We start from the raw sequence: 21,273 nt of genomic DNA, 5'->3' as shown, positions 1-21,273 counted from the left end.
GGGGACGCAGAATAAGCGGTCCAGAAGATACCTCCCCCTATCTATGGTGTGAAATCAAGGTTGGAGGATATGGTTACACTAAAGAGACTTATAAAAATATATTGGTCCTATTTTTAATTGATTTGAATGTGTAAGGTTATTAGTGAGATTTTATCAAAACTTACTAATAAAATTCATTAGTAAAATTTGGTCAAACTCACTGATAACTTTAGGGTTTATCCAAATCAATTCAAATTAGTACATAGCTTTAGACATATCCAAATCAATTCAAGTGAGTACAAATGCATTCTTACAAGTCTAACTATGTCTTTTTGACATTTATTTCACACGCTAGATAGATTACTGTAAATTAAAAAAAATATATAATTTTATGTAATTTTATCCCAAAGTCAGTAATTGAATTAGTTTATATACACTCAATAATAGCATTATGTATTTTCGAGGATGTCTGTCCTTTGAAAAAAAAATATTCCACTTTCTAATTATTTGATGGTCCTTTAAAAAAAATATTCTAAATTATTTGATGATCGATTATAAGTTAATTTTATGATTTATCTTTCTTGATATAACCTAAGACGTATAAAGTGAATATAATCATCTTTGCATATGTATTCCTAAAGCTCTTGCGATTATAACAATGTTCAAAAAAAAAAAATAATCTAGATTCTATATAATTATTAGTGAATTTGGATTAAAACCTACTGATAAATTTAGACTTGTCAAATTTAATTTAAATCAGGATTAATACATTCTCGAGATTCAACTGAATCTTATCCTCCAATCTTAATTTCACACCCTATTTATGAAAATGAAGTGCTTGATTTAGTAAAATACCACCATAAGGTTGTTTTTGCTATATATATCTAATAAATTTTTTAATACTTTAACTTTTTTTGAAAAAAAATATATATTGTACAGCCCCCCTTCTAACCCAATCCTACAATATTTTATGGCATTCTACTTGTAAATCTTATAGTTTAATAAAAAAAAAAGTTTATGTTGCCTGAATATAAAAAAAGTTCCACTAGAATAATACTAATACAAGTTCAGAAATAAATATAGTTGAGCATCCAAATTGCATCAGTAGAAACCAACATAGTTTATACTTGCTATCCTTGCTCTCTTATTCGCAGCAACCGAAACGCAGCACCACATCAAGACAGGCGGCGGCAGAGTGTGAGGCCATCGGAGATGGAGAGATGGCAGATTTCGACGCGGTGGTCGGCGGCGAGGTACTTGTTGAACTTGATGACGTCATCCCTGAAACCCATGACATAGCTAGGGAGAGTTTCCTCTGGCAGTGCCACCACGGAACCGTACCAGAGCGTGTTGTCGTAGGCGACGATGCCACCCACCCGCACGAGCTCCACCGCCCGCGAGTGGTAGTTGATGTAGTTTTTCTTGTCAGCGTCAACGAAGATGAAGTCAAAGGACCCCTTCTTGCCTTCCTGCAGGGCCCAAAATTTAGGGGCAGTTTTATAAGTGCACATATCCATGATCCGTGCATGCGTATTCAAACTGGCGAAGAAATGGATCCAACCAAGTGGCTCGCTCAGATGCCATACCTCCTTCATCAGTTCATCAAGGATGGGTAGAGCCTCGCCCTCTCGGAAGTCAATCTTGTGTGAAACCCCGGCATTTTGGATCACAGGCACCCCAAGCTCATAGAACTCTCGGTTTACATCAATGGCTATTATCTACAAACGAGAGCAACTATGTCCAGATGCAGAGATATTGAAGCAACGAGCACTGCATACCAAAGCAGAGCATTTGACAAATTGTGAGATGTAGGTGATACCTTTCCGTCGTCCGGGAGGGCAAGGGCAGTCGCGAGGAGGGAGTAGCCGGTGAATACACCGATCTCCATTGTCTTCTTCGCGTTCATCACCTTGAGAAGCATGCTCAAAAATTGAGCCTCATCTGCTGCTGTAGCGATGCCATTCCTACTCATGTTAAAAGTATATTTGAATCAGAATAATTAACAGAAAATCAAACATCATACTCGGCTGCAGGAATCTGTAGGTTTGCTAATTGTGATGTAGAAGCGAGTTTTATTAATGTGGTTAACAACTATTTCCTGAGGGTTGAAACTCCGGGAGGAATTTGCTCGCACAAAGCATAGCAACAATCTTGCTTCCAACGAGAAAAAGCATAAACGAAGAAACAAAAAAAAATAAAATAAAATACCTTCCAAGATCCAAGGATGTTATATATCATCAAGCATTAGTCTTTTATCTCCATGTATCATTTCATGAGTTTGGCCCTCTCTTTTCCTCTCCCTCTCTTATTTTTCCACCCAAATCAACTCAGCCATAGTCTCATTCTCACATAAGAAGTTCTTGGAGCGTTGGAAGCATACACAAATGTGGCTACTACTAGCTAACAATTTTGAGTAAAATTATATTGAGTTGCACCCAAGGCTTAATAAGCTATTTGAGGTCCTTTCTGGTAACCATATCGATGCCAACTAAATGAAGCTTTTAGATTATTCAAGTATCTACAACTAACACAACTTGTGAGTCTTGAGAGATGTGCTAGAAAAATTTTAGATACGAGTCGATAAATTATAATGAGCATTCTAGATTGTAAGAAACAAAGTAATCACGGACATTCTAGATTTTGTAAGAATAAAATAGTTAATATAGAATAGACTATGTTATTACATTTAATTTACTTAAAGAGCAAAGCCAAAAACTGTTGTCTATTTCTAGAAGAATGATATGCTCAAAGAAAAAAACTCAAGAAAAAGCTCAAGGATAGACATATAAAGTGATGGGGCTCATAAAAAGTGAAATGGTGGACCATGACTTTATGTGTCTTTCCTTAAGCATTTTCTTGAGTTTTTTTCCTTGAGCATATCATTGCTCATATTTCTATTATTAAGTTCTTTTCATATTCTCCAACATTGTGGTATCAAAGCAGGGCTCAAAAGAGCTTCTTGTTAGCGGTGAGGGCATTATTTTATATAAATTTGTCATTAGCAATTCAAGCTTGTACTATATATTATTTTAACAATGACGATGTGGGATCTTCAAGATGTTGGAGGCATAAGAAGCATCCATTGCAACTCTATAGCTTGTAAAGAGAACAAATAGAGAAACAACATTGGTGGTAGTTGATCCTGGACATCTCGACTATAACAAAGATTGATCATCGACTTGGGTTGCTCCAATCACATAACTAGTGATAAAGAGAAGCTATAAAATATAATGGAATATATAGAGAAGGCCGAATAGTGGTGGTTGTTGATGATTCAAGGCTATGAAATTTCTCATTTTGGTAAGACAACTATTGTTCCTCGATTTAATTCTAACCAACAACAACTACAACATGTCTTTCATATACTAGGAATGAAGAAGAATATATTGTTGCAAACGTGTTCTTCAAAAAATTATATATTGTTTGGCTCAAAGAACATCAAAATATATCAAAATTTAAGACTATCAGGTATACTAATAATGGAAGGGCAATGTTTAGACTTTGCCTGTGTTATGTCTACAAAGTCACCTTATGTGGACAAAATGACAAAAATAGGATAGCAAATTTGTGCACTGTAAGATTTAGGCATGGTGGATATAGTAATGATGAAGAAGTAGATGCAAGGGTCTTCCCCAACTCGACATCAAAGGAGACTCACTTTGTGTTGGATGGCAATATGGCAAGGCACACCAACTATCATTCAAAGATTCAAAATTCTCAACAAAAGAACCATTGCACCTTGTTCACTCTCATGTCTTTGGACCCATTAAGTAATCAATTGGAGGAATGTATTATATGTTCACATTCATTGATAATTTCTCCAGTTATAAATAAGCTTTTCTTTTTGAAAGAAAAATTAAAGAATCTAACAAACACCAAAGAATTTAAAGAAAATATATCAAAAAAACCAAATGCAAAAAGATTCAATGCCTAAGAACATATAATGGAAAAGAATATATTACTGTTGTAAATGGCGGTAGGCGGTGACGAGGCGGTCAGTGACCACCTACCGCCTCGACCACCTAAGCAGTGCCAAAGCGGTTGATTTTTTTTTACTATTTTTTATATGTAATATTATAAATAGTTAACATTCGTAATATATGTAATTAAATGATATTTATGCATAAATAAGCTTCATACAATACATTATATATAAGGTACAAATAAATATATAAATGCAACTAACAAATAATTAATAAAGATTTATCACCATATTAAATACTTAAAAAAGTAATATCATAACTTTTACCAAAAGCCTAAGTTTTAAATTCAAAGTTTCAATTAAACATAGCAACAAGTGATTAAAACATAACAACAAGTGATTGCGAAAGTCCACTTATCAATAGGCCCGAGGTGCTTTGACTTCTTTTTAGAAAAATCTCTCTCCACTTGACAATCATCATCCTCTACATCAACACATATTTACTTCCATCATCTCTTCTTTTAGTTCTGCCACCCTTTCTCGCTTCTTATTCTTGCTATTTTTAAGATAAGATCTTACTCTTTTTTTTTTTTGTCTTCGTCGGATGCTCTAGGACATGCTTCAATTTGTCCTACAATACCCACAATATGATGCTTCATCCAATAAACTCCTCCCTTAATAAGCCTCTTACACAATTTGCATATAATTCAATCTCTTTTTTCTTTGCAATACAACACCCCATAATCCCAAACAATATCATTAGACTTTCACTTCAATTCCATGTCCAGTTGTTTCTCATTTTCCATCATTAATCTTCAATAATTAAATAAAGATTAAAATTGGAATAAGAACTTATTAGAAATATATAAAAGCTAACCTAGTGTGGTGGCGGCAACGGCGGTGCGGCACCATGACGATGGTGGGGCGGTTCCAAGCGGAAGGAGGTGAATTGTGGGTGACTTGGTGGGTTGATGGAGTTATTTATATTTTGGAAGGGAGAGAAAGTGTATTAATATATCTAGGGTTTTTAAAATTTTGTTGACTTTGACCGCCTCACGTACTACCTTGACTGCCTCACCCGTCGCCTCGCAAGCCTCACCGACCTCACTTCATCTTTGATCGCCTAAAGCACCGCCTAAGGCAAAGGCAGTGTAGTTGATGCTGTTGATTGGTCCTAGGAAGATCATACCGGTTCCACTGTACAAAATTTTTGTACAAGTGTCGAACCTTTCCTAAACAACCTATTGTGTTCTTTAGAAGTTAAATTAGGAATCGCAAACAGAACTTAACATTATTGATTCCAAATTTAACTTATCTGTTCTTAATAGTTTAGACTTGGATCGCAAGCGGAACTTAACACTATTGATCCAAATCAACCTATGTTACAAATTCAATTAAATATTTATTTCTAAAATCGGCTCTCAGGTCAAACATGGCGAGGCACTTGGCCTTCTTTGGTATGGGATCACCCACCACTGTCTCGACAAAGCCTTCAATAGAAATTCAATATTTAATTTCCTAAAATAACATTAGGTTTAACCAAAAAGAACAATTGAATCACAAATTCGAAAACAAAACAACACAAACACAAATTACTAATTCGAAAAACTAGATCTAATGCCTCTTGTGTTTGGAATTCTTACAAAGAAAATAACTAGTATGAAGCGGAAGAAAATTACTAGTTATATCTTCTCTTTGTAAGCTAATGACCTTGAGATCTTCTGCCGTATTCCTCGCCTCGCCTTGGACGTCGTGTGGACGACGATCCTCCAAGATGAACACCACCCAAAAGATTTCTTCCTCTTCCTCTAAAATTCGGCCACCACCACGACCAAGGAAAAGAGAGCAGCAAAGGGAAAAGAGAGGGAGAGAGGGGCCCGCCACCTAGAGAGACTACACCAAGAGAATAATAATTGATGTCTCATGAGGCCTCCTCACCCCTTCTTTTATATTACTTGCCCAAGACAAATAAGGAAAGACTTTTTACAAAAATTAAAATCTTCCTCTAGTTTTTCCTTTTCCCTTTTTATTTTTTCCTTTTCTTTCCTCTTGATTGAATTAATCACCAATCATTGATTGGGTTTAATCCTATTGGTCGGCCCCTTGCTTGGGCACCAAGCAAGGTGGTCGGTCACCTCATCAAGGAAAAGGAATAATTATTATTTTATAAAATATTATAAGCCCTTATAAAATTTTACAAACTCTCTTCTAATTTCCTAAAATAGGAGTTAAAAAAGAAAAGTTTTAAAAATTAAAACAATGTTTTAAAATTTAAAACTTCTCTTATAAAATTTTCTTTTTTTAACATGGTGATAGAAAATTTATATTTTCAAACTTCTCTTCCTTTTTTCTTAAAACCATGAGGATAGTTAAAAAAGGAAAGTTTTAAAACTTTTAAATTCCCTTTTAAAAACATGTGGCCTAATTCAAATAAGGAAAGTTTTTAAATTTAAAATCTCTCTTTTAAAACTTATAGTTTTCTTCAAAGAGAAAATTTTAAAAATTCAAAACACCTCTCCTATTTGAATTAATCATGTCCGGCCCCTACTTGCTTGGTCACCAAGCAATAGGGCCGGCCCCTATAGAGGAGGATGTGGTCGGCCCTTGCTTGGTCACCAAGCATTGGACCGGCCCCCTTCTTGGACACCAAGATGAGCTATTATTTAGATGGACTTGAGGCTTTAATGAGGCTACGACAGGGACCTAGAGGAGAAATTAGTTTTAGCCTTCCAATGAGCTTGAGTATTCCGTGTTCGCCCCGAACACACAACTCAAGTTCATCGATAATAACTCATTCCACAAGAGAGTTATTATCGCACTACCGTATCAATCCCAAATTACATTATGGGCTCTTTATTATGAGTGTGTTAGTCTCCCTGTGTTTAAGATAACGAATGTCCACTAATTAAGTAAGTTACTGACAACTCATTTAATTAATATCTATCTCCGAAAGTAGTACCACTCAACTTCATTATCATGTCGGACTATGTCCACCTGGAGGGTTTAACATGACAATCCTTATGAGCTCCTCTTGGGGGCATTCTCAACCTAGATAACTAGGACACAGTTTCCTTCTATAATCAACAACACACACTATAAGTAATATCATTTCCCAACTTATCGGGCTTATTGATTTATCGAGCTAAACCTCACCCTTTGATAAGTCAAAGAAATAAATATTAAATATATATGCTTATAATTATATTAGGATTAAGAGTACACATTTCCATAATAACTAAGATCTAGTTCTTTTATAAAGTCAGTAAAAAAGAACTTACCCAAGATGGTCCTACTCAATACACCTAGAGTGTACTAGTGTAATTTATTAGTCAAGATAAACTAATACCTAATTACACTACGACTATTCCAATAGTTTGTTCCTTTCCATCTTAGTCGTGAGCAACTGTTTATAATTTATAAAGAATTGATAACATGATCTTCTGTGTGTGACATCACACACCATGTTATCTACTATATAAATTAATTGAACAATTACACTCAACAAATAAATGTAAATATTGACCAATGTGATTCTTTTATTTCAAAATAAATGTTTACAAAAACTAGGCTTTTAGTATACACTCTAACAGATGCCCGCCTCTCGTCTACGCAAACGCCACCTCAGCCGTCATTTAGAATATTGGAATATACTTTGATCGGCTTTAATACTTTATTGCAAGAAAATAAAATAAGATAATGATTAATATGTCCATATCCTATGCATTAAAATGAAATTGCAAAAAAAAAAAAAAAGACATCTTGTAGAAGTATGTTGTAAGCTAATAATGTCCCAACAAAATTTTAGACCGAATGAGTAGCAAATAGCAAGCCATGTTATGCATAGACTTCCCCAAGCTAAGTTAGGGTATATTTACCCTTTAAAAAAATTGTGGAATACTAAACACAATAAGTCATTTTCAAATCTTTCGTTTTGTGTGTTACATTTACGTCTTCTCCCTTGCACTAAGAGGACAATCCATTGCATCTTTATTGGGTATGACATCCATGGAAAGGATGAAGATGTTGTGATCTTAACACTCGAAAACATATACTTCAAGGGATGTACCATTTGATAAACCATCTTCTTGGAGGATATCTCAAAAGGAAGCACTACTAGATTCACAGGAAATAGAACTACAAGAAATGGGAGAGGAATTAAGTGAAGATTATTGAATTCCCAAAAAGAAAGAAAAAAGAGATAAAGAGAAAATGAGCCCATTTAGAATCCTTGACAAACCAGGGAATTAAGTGAGACGAGGTTTCAACAAGATGGAGGATCTAGCTAACTACTATATACGTCAAGGAGGAAATAAGAGTCAAATCCCAAGTTTACTAATGCAATGTTATCCAAAGAAGACAACCTTAGAGAATCCACTATATATGAGGAAGTATCATTAAGTCTTTAATGGAGGAATACAATAGAGGAAGAGATTTCTGCATATATAAAATAAAAAAATTAACCAGATTAGTCAATTAAACAATATAAGGGTCGACTAGTTGTTTAGGATGTTTTTCCAACAATATAGACTAGACTATGATATCTGTTTAGTCAAGCTACAAATATCACTATTGTTTGAATCTTACTAGTATTTGTAGTTAGTGAAGATTGGAGATGTTATGGAAAATAGGCATAAAGAATGCTTTCTTACATGGAGAATTAGTTCAAGAAATATATCAGAATCAACCAAAAGGATATGAAAGCAAGCCAAAATATCTATGTAAAATGAGGAAGGCAAATTAGTGTTTAAAATAAGCTCCGCAAACATAGAGTGACAAAATTTCAAAATTTCTAACATAAAATTAATGCAAAATGACATAAGCAAACTCTAGCCTATTTGAATTAATCTATGTATGGTGTTAGTATTTGTGGATGGCATAATAATTACAAGTGATCTTGAAGAAAAATTTTACAAATTAAAGAAAATTTATTAGTTTGCTTTCAGATGTTCGAGCTCGAAGAATTAAAACATCTCCTTCGACTAGAGATAGAACACTCAAAGGAAGACTTGTTTCATTGTCAACAATGGTATATCACAAATTTATTAGAAAATCAAAATGTTAGATTTTAAGCGGGATATCAACAACAATGGAGGTGAATGCAACATTATGTGTACATAAAGGAAAAGACTAAGAGAATGATTCTATATATAAAATAATTGGTGAGAAGACTAATTTATTTTACTTTGACAAGATCTCCTTTGCAGTAGGAGTAAAGAGTCAATACATGAAAACCTCAGAGAAGTTGCATCTAGAAATTGTTCAAGGAATACTAAGGTATGTTAAATGTGTCGTTAATCTTGAAGAAAGGATAAAAGAATGCGGTTTACTTGGCTATTATGATGTTGACTATGATGGAGATGATACTCGACAATTCACTACTAGATATGTATTTCCATACAACAAAACCAGTGGTGTTTTTATAAACAACAAAAGCAGACTATAGCAATGAAAGAAGGATGGTGTTTAAAGAATTATTAAAAGGGACCACATCAAACATAGACTATGCAATGTCACTTTATTTGGATAATTAATTATCAATACACTTAGCAAAGAACCCATCCTTTCATGCAAGAATGGAACATACAAAAGTACATTATCACGTCATTAGAGAGAGATTCTTACAACAAGAAGTTGAAATGTGATATATGAAGACAAAGGAGCGAACAACAAATCTATTTACTAAAGGACTTACTACAAGTTAGCTTGTCAAGCGACGAGAAATGTTGAGTAAGATAAAGAAACATTAAAGAAACTTAGCATGAGAGGAAGTGTTAACCATGCCAACACTGACTCAAAGGAAGCTTCCAAATTATTCAAGGATATGCTTTCTAAGATAACAAGTACAGAAAAAGATTCTAGATTTTGTAAGAAACAAAGTAGCCAACATAGAATAGTATAAATAACCTATCACATCATGTTTTAGGTACTTGAAGAGCAATATAAAAATTGTTGTCTAATTTTTATTATCAAGTTCTTCTCATATAACTCTGAGTGTATTGATATGAAAAACCATTGTTAGAAGTACACTACATATATGTTTTGAATTGTATTGGAGCACACTCATGCTTAACATTATAAGTTATACATATTACCCCACAAGGTAACTTAGAAATATAGTGTTGGTGTAATCACTGTTGGAACCCCAAGGTTGTTTTCATGTGATCAAAAAAATTAAATTAGGTCATGTTTGGTTTAACCCCTGTGTCTAAGTGTGCAAGAGCTTAGGAGCACAGGAAGTCGAGCGGAAAATGCGACTAGCGAGAAGGACGAAACGGGACAAAGCTGACAGGCTCGGTGCGTCCGAGGGACGAGGTGCCGCGGAAGAGTACACTAGTGGATGAGAAGAACGTACGCGACGTTTGAGGAACGAGAAGCTGAGGAGGAAGTCTGCTCGAAGAGAAGGCCGAAAATTGGGTTAGGGTGAGCCCTATTCCAGATGGCCGAGATAACCCAAGCGAGCGGAACCGGAGTGGAAGACCCGGACCGAGACAAGCAGAGTCGGAGCTGAGAGTCTGGATCGAAAAAGTCAACCGTATTGACTTTTGTGGGTCCGGGCGCCCGGAACTCAACTTTTATCAGAATCGACGTGTACGTTGACTGACGTGTCAGGGATAGAATTCTATCCCACTCCAGGCGCCCGGAACCCTTCTAGGCGCCCGGAACAGTGCTATAAATATAACTCTGATTTCAGTAATTCAGACAATTTCTGTTCTACTTTCATTCATGAGCTGTTAACGTTGTAAGAGGCTACTCCGTCCGAAGCAGATCATCATAAAGTGCACCTCATTTTCCTTGGATTAGCAATCTTCTGATTGTAAACCAAGTAAGTCTCCTTGTGTTTCTGTCTCTATAATTAGTCTCTTACCTTTTTATTACAAGTGTTCTTTATTAAGTTATAAGTCGAGAAAGGGTTGAGTTTGTTTTTATAGGGCAATTCCCCCCTCCCCTCTTGCCGGCCACTGAGGGACCAACAATCACCACCAAGTAATCGAGCCCGATCATGTTGTTTGATGTAATTAGCAAAGGTTTAAAGTTAAATCAACATTGTAGTAACATTTAGTGCCACATATACAAGTGTAGAATTGTCTTGACACTAATATTACAGGAACAATGGAAAAATCCAACAAGAGTATTTAGATGTCCAAGTGAGTTAAGATTAATTGGATATTTGATTAAAAAAGTCTCGAAAGTATAGGTAGAGTTTGAAATTCCAACAAAGGTTGGTAGATTATAAAGTCTTGCTAGATCAAGGTGGACCAAATACCAAGCAGATAAAGGAAGGGCCCAAATGTTAAACCTCTTAGCAGGCGAGAAGTCTTGGTAGGTAAAGAATAACTAGATACTAGGAATTGAAAAAGTCCATGAGACAAACTTTAAGAAAGTGAGATGTGAGATATCTACTTATACATTGGGTGCAAGTAAATTTCTTACTTACGTGATGGTTTAACCAAGAGGCAAGTGTTTTAGGCTTAAAGGCAACATGTTAGTTGACTGATGGTAATTACCATTCGATTATTTGAGTTGATTGACATTTAAATTAATTACTATTAAGTCAAAGCTTATCATCAACCGCCAACTAATAAAAAAAACCGTTAGATGATCTTGTCACAAGATAAAATTATTTCGAAAACCTAATTAATTAGATGACATGTTCATGATCCAAAGGATGTCATGATTTTATCTGAGTAATCAACTTATGAAACATAATAATCGACTCAACTAATAATCGTCAATGAAAGATTCAATTTGATAGCATGTCATAGTTGAGTTGACTTAACAAAGAATTATAGTTGACTAAGAATACAAATAAACAACCAACTCACTGAAGACAATAATAGTCATGATTGATAAAGATCCGAGAACAATGAATCAATTGACTATTAAGAATTGATCAATCACTTGATGGTAATCAGTTTTAGTAGGGCTATGAGTGAACCAAACGTTTATGAGCAAACTTGGTATTTAGTTCAGTAAGAACTTATTTATATTCATTTAATATACAAATATACAGAAGATTAATTAAATAAAAAAGCTGGAATAATTCATAAAACTAAATAAACAAACTTGAATACATATATGTTTAGTTCGTTAATGTTCATGAATAAAAAAGAGGCAGCTCGGTGCATGAAGCTCCTGCCATACGGGGTACCGGGGAAGGATCCATTATACGCATCCTTACCTGCTTTTTGCAAGAGGCTATTTTCAAAATTCAAACTCATGACCTTTAGGTTAGAAAGCAACAACTTTAAATTGTTTGTGAACATTGTTCACGGACAAAGTTTGTGAAGCATTGTTCACGAACAAAGTTTGTGAAGCATACAAGCTCTCAAATCAAACAAATAAGCTTGTAATATGAAGCTCATTAACCAACAAAACAAGTTTAAAAATGTAAAAGTTTCAAACTATTAAACAAGCTCAAATTGAGAGTTCGATAACATCTAAATGAACCAAGTTTAAACTTATAAAATAAAATCAAGCCATTTCAACGGATTGGTTCATTTTAACCTCTGTTTGGATCTTCTTAGCTTAGTTACCTTATCAAAAAAACTTGAACAACACAATGCTTGGTTCAGCTTTGCTCATTTACAACCCTCAGTTCAAATCTATAAATATCATGCAAAGGCACTTTAACCACACAATCAATCATAGTCACAAGTGTTTTATCTACGACTATCTTCGATGCTCTTCGTTACAATATTTTCTTTCTTAGTTTTTGATGTTCTCTATTTCACTATTAAGTAGTTTTTTGATATAGTTTTACACATAAGGTTAGAGGTGTAATCGAGCCACGCCGAGCCGAACTCTTGAATTTTTGAGTTTGGCTCGTTGATAATCAAGCCGAGTTTGAGCTTTATTTAACGAATATATTCATGACTCACGAGCTTTTATCGAGTCTAAACGAGCATAATAAATATAAATTATAAATTTAAATATTTATTAAAAACTAAACTATATATTTTGAAAAAATTATAATATTCTTATAAAAATTTATATTTTATTCTAATAAATAAATTTAATAAGTGAAGTGTAAAATCTATAAATTCAATATCAAAATTATTTTTTTTTTCATTTAAAAGTTTATTCATGAGCTTGCTAGCGAACATGTTCATGAGCTAACGAGCCGAGTATTGTGAAGCTTGAGCTTGGTTTGTTTATCTTAACAAGCCTCATTAAATGAGCTCAAACAAGCTTTTATCGAATCGAGTTTCGAATAGCTCATGAGCGGCTTAGTTCATTTACACCCCTACATAAGGTCTTCACGTTTTCTTTTCTTTGTCTTTACTATAAATAATTTTTGTAAAGGTTTCTTTGCCTCCTAAAGCTTTCTAAAAAGGAGAAATTAGTGGATTTGAGAGGGGTGACTCACCTTACCGGTCCATAAATCGTAGAGTAAGAGTCTTCAAGACTATCAAACTACGTAAAAGACCTTTTACTCTTTGCTTTCTTCTTATATTGCAAGTATTATTTCAAATTATTATATTGTTTTTCAATCTTAACCATATTTACCATTCTTATTATTTCCGTTATGCTCATTTATTTTGCTATATTAATTATATCTGCTTACATTTTTGCTATACTCACTACATACTTTCCTTCAATTGTTTTTATTATTCCACTATTCACCCTTTTCCATCTCTAGCAGCCACGCACAATCCAACACATAACATATAGATTAAGCTCAATGTTTGAGCAAACAAATGTTTCTTTTTGGGAAAAAAAAACAAAGATGTTTACTTTATTTGTACTTTTACTTTCATTGAACCTACCAACCAAACGCTGCAATTAACTCCCATTTAATAGTTTACCTTGCAATTTACTTATGCTATCCAGAAGTAAGCAACGTATGAATATCACGTGGTATCATGCGCCCAGCATATTCTTATCCAAATTCATATTTCAAAAAAAAAGGTTAATTATAAATCTAAGGAGAATTTTTGAGATATTAAGAGATTTACTTCGAACTTTAATGAATACTCGACATACTTTTAAAATTGCAAAAGAATACTGTTAGAAGTTTATGTAGCACAGAAGTCGTCCCTTGTAAAAAGTAATAGCAGAAGTAGTTGATAAGAAAAGGGGTCGGAAATTTACAAGGGATGGTTGACCGTGATGCTGCGGAGCTCCTTCATGGCGTCAGGTTCACGCGGATACACGCTCGTCTCCAGTAAATACTGCACGTATACAAGGCGCTAAGCACAAAATATTCTTTAGGAGCTAGTTTAGTTGTAAAGTGAAGAAAAAGAAGAATGAAGACTGGCCTGGTATAGAGCCCCGCTCTTCAGGAGAGTTTTGTGGTCTTGCAACAGGATCACATGATCATCGGACGAGCTCTCCATGTCCGGCGGTGGCGATTTGGTTCTTATTCCCGTCTCTCTTCCTAGCTCTAATCACTCTAGTTCTTGACTTCTTTCCTTTCGCTGTTTCCGCTGGCATGAATATATATTAATAGCCAACCAATCCAATCCCGGATCAGGCAAGGGCACCGGATCCAATCCCGGTGGGCATGGGCACTGGTCGCAGTGCTTCTCTCGGCTCGGCTGTCTGTGCCCGGAGTCAAAGGCGGCCGTTCCAACGCACGTAGTGGGTGACAGCATCGACCACGATGCCGCCTTGGACGTTTCGCCAGATGCTGGTTACAATTCTATATTTTTATATATTTGAATTAAAAAAATGAATTTATAATTAAATATTATACAATTTAATAAATGAGTTTATTTATAATTTTTATAAACATTAACTAGTATTTAAATTTATTAATAAATACTAGTGATCGTGATATAATATATTGATATTGAAATCATATTGACTTTTTATAATAAAATTATATTAATTAAAATATTTTAGTATTAAAATATTAAATTAGAGTCATTAGTAAAGTCATTAGGGTAAAATACTTGACTTTTAAAAATCTGAATTATTTGTATTTTTGAAAATCCGAATTTTTTGAATTTTCGAATGTCAGCCTTGGGCTTCTCTATGAAAAAAATTAATTTAATTTAATATTATATTTATCTTAGTAAAAAAATTAAGAAAAATATATTTTTTAATATTGTCGACATAAAATATTTTTAAAAGTTTCATAGTTAATTCTAATATGTGGGACTAAAGAGAACTATATTTTTTATATAAAATAACCAAAGAAAATTAATGATGAGAAAAATTTATAATAATATGTCACAGCTGAGTCTCGAACTCTAGATCACTGATTGTTTCACTTGTGGAATTACTAATAAATCTTGAAATTATTTTTAGTGTGAATAGAAAAAATGATATTAATGTAAATTTATTTTAGGCTTCACCAAAATTAGTTAGTAAAGGGGGGAGATTTTTAATAAAATAGTAAAATTAACTAATAGTATTTAAGATTATTGATTATATATATATATTTAATATTAAATAAATATTATTGAGTTTTATTGATTTAAATATTAAATTTATACTTGAACCTTCGTTATGGTCCTAATTCAGAAGTGAAATTATTGTCCTTAGTAGACGCTTTCATAAGGTTTTATGTATTTAAAGATTAGTGTTAATTTTAGTAAATTAAGGAATAATTTTTTTTAATAGAAGATTGGCTGATAAATATTAGGTTGATGAATTTATTCACTACGAGTATTTTTTTAATTTATTTTAATAATTAATAAAAAATTTATACATCTAAATCCGTCATCTCTAAATTAATAGTAAACTAAATATTCAGTATAGATGAAAAAAAATATTACTGCACTATGTGTCATTATTATGCCACATGAGGATGTCGACATACTTTCCATTTGGAATTAAATAATAAATAATTTATTGAACTATATGGTCAGATTTCCATAATACTTAAAATATGCACTTGACTTTTATATTTATTAAAAAACATAATTATCTCCCATTATATCTCTCAATTGACTGTCCATAATTCATGAGTGCGATTGCTTGCTGAAATTTTTGTCCATTATATGCTAAACTTTTTAATGGGCAAACATCTCAAAGTTTTGTCAATTTCAAAAACCCACGACTCTTTATCTATGTTATTAAATCCATATCTAGGAAAACAATTAGAATCATAGAGATATGAGGAGTCTAATAAATTTGTTTTATAATATTTCTTAGACGTTTAAGGATATTAATGAGTTTTAACCCAAATTTGCTATCTTAGATAGTTTAAAATCACTTCAAACTAATATTAGTATACTATTAGGAGCTTCCTGAATGTAATCATGTGCTCAAACCTAGATTCCACAACATAGATTGTGAATTTTAAAAATCTTCACAACCTTGATACACTTTGGCATAAGCTTATTAAGAGGCCTAAATCTGTCATACTTACTCATCAATACTGTCAAAGGATTCTTAAAACTCCGCTAGTTCAGATCATATCAAGTTTTTAAAATTTTAGACATTGTAAAACTATCATCGAGTTTTAGCTAAAACTCACTAATAGTTTTAAGAACTTTAGAATCAATTTAAATTAGGACCATTATACTCTTGGAAGCTTTCTGAGTATAACCATGTTCTCGGACCTGAATTCCACAATCTAAATTAAGAGTTATGGGTTTTTGAAATCTTCGTAATCTTGAGACAATTTAATATAAGCTCATTAAAAGATTTAGACTTGTTATATTTACTCATCAATACCACCAAAGGATTTGTACGATTCTCTTAATATATATCATGTCAAGATTTTAAAATTTTGGACAATGTAGGTCATCAATAAATTTTGGCCAAAAACTCGCGATAACCTTATGCACCCCATAATCATTCCAAATCATGACAATTACACTCCTGAGAGCTTCTTGAGTGTACTATACCCTTAGACATAAATTGCAAAGTCTAGATAGAGAGATGAGGATTTTTAAAATTTTCACAATTTTGAGATAATTTGACACAAGTTCATTAATGTTAGGACACTCCGATGAACTAAAGGAGGGTGATCAACTCCAATCACTTCTTTAATATTCACATGACTTCTTTTGATCAGCTTTATTACCAAAATATAGTGTTAATTTACAATTTTAACATAATACTAAGTAATGTAAACTTTTCATGTCAAAAAATACTTATGTCTTTTTTTTCAAAAGTATTACAAATTTATGATAATTTGAATATATTAAGGCTCGCTTTAATAAATTGTCGGTTATATTTTCTCACAAATTTAGAAAGCAATGCATGTTGCATTGATATATTCTTCCAAATTTAGATAAGCAATTTTTGTTGATATGAACCTACAGGCTTTTGTCTTCTATTCATTTTGGTCATTATAAAAAAAAAAAAGTTAATTATTTTTCAGCATTCATTTCCTCTATAAATATACAGACAAACAATCCTAATTTCTTTACATATCAACTAAATTTGAAGAAGAATTTAAGATATGAAAGCTACTTAAAACCAATTAATTTTTGAATTAACTTTAATTCTCAATAATGATGTTATTCTTCCAAATTTGGATAAGCAATTTTTGTTGATATGAAGCTACAGGCTTGTGTCTTCTATTCATTTTAGTCATTATAAAAAAAATTATTTATTTTTCAGCATTCATTTCCTCTATAAAGGCACAGACAAACAATCCTTATTCCATTACATATGAACTAAATTTGAAGAAAAATTTAAGATATGAAAGCTACTTAAAACTAATTAATTTTTTAATTAACTTTTATTCTAAATAACGATTAAAGCCAACTTGTCGGACATGATATTCTTAAATCTTATGTAAATAATTTCAAATAAATGATAAGAAGGTGGCACAAATGCGCTCACGTTGTACATGTCCAAACATTTAGAATTTAAAAGTATGTATTTAGAAGAATTATTTTCAACTATGAAATTGTAGTTGTTGGGTTTTTCGGGTCACAAAGACTATTTTTTGTGTTGCAGAAACCCCAAAATCCCCATGTCACGGATTCGTAAAAAGAAATAAAATTTCATATACATGTCTTCTAAGCCTAGATCTACTTTAGATCTACAAGATTAAGTGGCTACCCTTGATGCGAAGCCCTTCGCGTAATCCCGCTTATCCTAGGTTCGCCGGATCTCGAGAGTATCAAGGTAGATACTCCTCTATGTGTATCCACACGAACAAATCGATGGAGGAGAAACTTTAGAGTGTGCTAGCACTCTATAAAGTTTCGGCCAAGGGTGGAGGAGAGGGAGAGAAGAAAGAGCTTGAGGAAGAAGAAGATGGAGTTATCACACAAAATGAAACTCCTCACAAGCACTAAAGTGGTCGGCCACTTTTCATGAGGAGTTATATACTCCATGGAATTTCAAGAGTCAAAAACTCTTGATCTCTCTCATGAGGTGGCACACACATGTGCTAGCCTTGATGATGTGGCACATCACCATTAGCCACTTAATGCCAACTCACCAATGAGGTGGCAAATGGTCAAGTCAAACTTGACCCTTCATCTTCCTCTCAAGTCAAGTCAAACTTGACCACTTCTCTCCCTTGGTTGATCTAATCTAACCATTGGTTCAAGTCAATTTTAATTTAATGAATCTCTGTTCATTGAATTAAATTAATTAAATGAGTCTAAGTCCAAATTAGACTCACTTAACACATGAACCAAATTGAGTCCAACTCAATTAGCCTAATTTGGATTACTCTTAATCCAATTTGGTTTATCACATGAACCTAATCCTTCAGGTTCATCAAATGAACCTAATCTCCATCTAATTGCCCTTTGTGTGTGACCCTATAGGTTCTTATAATGTTGGCAATGCTCCTAAACCTATTTAGAAGTAAAAGTAATGAGCGGTATCTAGCAACACATCATTACTACCTAAGTTATAAGAATGTTGAGATCCAACATCACCTTGTGATTACTAATTGTGACTCTTCACAATATATGATAAGTGCTCTTCTATCCTTGACATCTAGATTGATCAATATGAGGCATAGACCGTGGCATCCTTGTTGGGACCAAAATGTAGCTAGAGGGGGGGGGGGGGGGGGGAATAGCTCGTCGTGCGCTTCGTGTTCTTCGTTGCTTGTTTCTTTGATGGTGTGCAGCGGAAATACAAGAAACAAAAACATACAACGCTAACACTTAAGAATTTACTTGGTATCCATCTCCAAAGGAGGTGACTAGTCCAAGGATCCACGCACACACACACACCTCCACTATGAAAACCCTCCTTTATGGTAACTACCAAAGGCGGAGAAGCCTTACAAGACTCTTAATACAGAAAAAAAAGGAAAGGGAACAAAAGTATAAGCAAAGCTTACAATGAATATAAGAAACTCTAACCCTAGTTTTCTTCTTTTTGCTTTTGATCCGCCTCTTGACTTGGAAGAGCCTCCAAGAACATTCAAGAACTGGCGATCTTGAGCTTAGAGAGAGCTGTGGAGTTGCTGTCGAGGATCTGAGATGAATCGTGTGCAGTTCTGCCGAAGTTCTCGAACGCCTGCAGCTATAAACGACGCCAACGGTCGGATCTCGATCGATTGGATTGCTCCTAATCGATCGGGGAGGCTTTGGATCGATCAACTGATCGATCCAGAGTGCCTCTGTGCTCTGGGAATTTTCCTGGATTGATCGGCTGATCGATCCAGGGCTTGTCGCGACAAATCGCAGCTTCCCAATCGATCCATTGATTGATTGTGACCTCTGGATCAATCAACTGATCGATCCACCAGGCTTCTGTGCATTCGCGATTGCCTCCCAATCGATCCACTGATTGATTGGGACGAAGGCTTCTCGCGGGGACTCCTCAATCGATCGGCCGATCGATTGGGCTCCAGCCAATCGATCGGTTGATCGATCAAGCTGCTAGTTTTGCTCAAAACCAAGTCCCAAGCCCCCAAACCAACATCTGGTCTATCCATGACCTGTTGGTTCCTCATGCCTAACATCCGGTCACCCTTGACCTGCTAGGACTCCCTCGCCTTTCTCCTCGTGCCAAGTATCCGGTCAATTCCTCTGACCTACTTGGACTTTCCAACACCAGATGTCTGATCAGTCTTGATCCATCTGGATTTCTTCCGTGCCTGGCTTCACTCACCAGGACTTCCCTTCTGTCTAGCTTCACTCACTAGGACTTCTCTTCTGTCTGGCTTCACTCACCAGGTCTTTCACCTAGCTTCACTCATTAGGATTTTCACTTGGCTTCACTCACCAGGACTTTCACCTAGCTTCACTCACTAGGATTTCCTTCTGTCTGGCTTCACTCACCAGGACTTTCACCTAGTTTCACTCATTAGGATTTTCAGTCAAGTATCCAGTCAACCTTGACCTACTTGACTCTCTTTCACAATCTCCCCACATGAACAATTGCACCTGTAATCTTCATGTGTTGTCTGCAAGTATTGTCAAACATCGAAACCCAATCATCAAGACTCGAGCTTGACTCACTTCAAGTCCAGTCAAACAGGTCAACCTTGACCTAGGGAATATTACACCAACAATCTCCTCCTTTTTAATGTTTGACAATACCACTTGTTAAGTTAGGAAATTAGGCTAATCTCATAGCCTCAACTCCCTTCATGCCAATATGTGAATGATGGTTCCCTTCATTCTCCTCCTTTTCTAGAGGGCAAACTCCACCTTTAGGTACTGAAGGCCTAACTTAACCATGCATTCTCTCCCTATTGGCACACATCACAAACATGCTCCCATCTTTGGGCACACATCAAAAACAAACTCTCCCCCTGAAGAGTTACTCAAACGTTGTTCACAACTTCACTCGTTGTGATCAACCCAATAACGAAGGTCTCATACCCTTCATTATCATTAAATGCTCATCCTTGAGCATTAACCACTTGAATAACCCAAATGAAGGTCTCATACCCTTCATTTGTATCGAATGCTCATCCATGAGCAAACACCGCTTAAACAATGAGGATATCCACTCCTCATTAAATCCCAATGCCCAACTTTGAGCATTTTCTCTAAAAGAAGGTTAACCACCTTCGTATGTGTATGAAAAATAATTTTCATGTCTTTAAAGAGTAGCTCCCCCTAAAGACATGGTCGTACTTTCTGTCATTGCGCCAACAATGACTTGGAATCCCTAACCCTTTAGGAAACCCAAATTTATAAGTTTTGAGGTTCAAAAATTCAATATTGAAGCAAACCTTAACCTAAACTTCAATTTAGTCTTCCTCAACCAATCCATCCTTGTTTTCAACATGAAAACACCCTTTTTTATGTATACAAATATATTTTGATGGGTTTGGAATGGTTACCTAGACTAAACAAGGTTTGGAATGCTAAAATCAGGCTTTCCCAACCAAAATCAGCTTCCTCAATCGATTAGAGTTGGGTCCCAATCGATTGAACCATCTTGAATCGATCCACTGATCGATTCAGATAGTGTGGATCGATCGGTGGATTGATCCAGCGAGCTTCTGCTCGCGGGATTTGCCTTCTCAATTGATCGCACGA

At 34.6% G+C, this 21,273-nt stretch overlaps 1 protein-coding gene across 1 annotated transcript; it reads right to left on the bottom strand.

The window, feature by feature from the left end:
• Positions 1 to 1,004: 1,004 nt before the first annotated feature.
• Positions 1,005 to 14,518, bottom strand: LOC121981392 (caffeoyl-CoA O-methyltransferase-like). The gene is made up of 5 exons (XM_042533881.1): positions 14,161 to 14,518; positions 13,994 to 14,073; positions 1,799 to 1,943; positions 1,566 to 1,697; positions 1,005 to 1,448 (listed from the first exon to the last, which is right to left on the bottom strand). Exons 1-5 carry the CDS (start codon positions 14,236 to 14,238, stop codon positions 1,155 to 1,157), a joined length of 729 nt encoding a protein of 242 aa, XP_042389815.1. The 5' UTR covers positions 14,239 to 14,518; the 3' UTR covers positions 1,005 to 1,154.
• Positions 14,519 to 21,273: the final 6,755 nt, after the last annotated feature.

Source organism: Zingiber officinale, chromosome 5A (assembly GCF_018446385.1).
Source record: "Zingiber officinale cultivar Zhangliang chromosome 5A, Zo_v1.1, whole genome shotgun sequence".
NCBI classification, from domain to species: Eukaryota; Viridiplantae; Streptophyta; class Magnoliopsida; order Zingiberales; family Zingiberaceae; genus Zingiber; species Zingiber officinale.
Note: the sequence above shows the minus strand (reverse complement) of the source record. Positions and strands in the feature narration are given on the sequence as shown.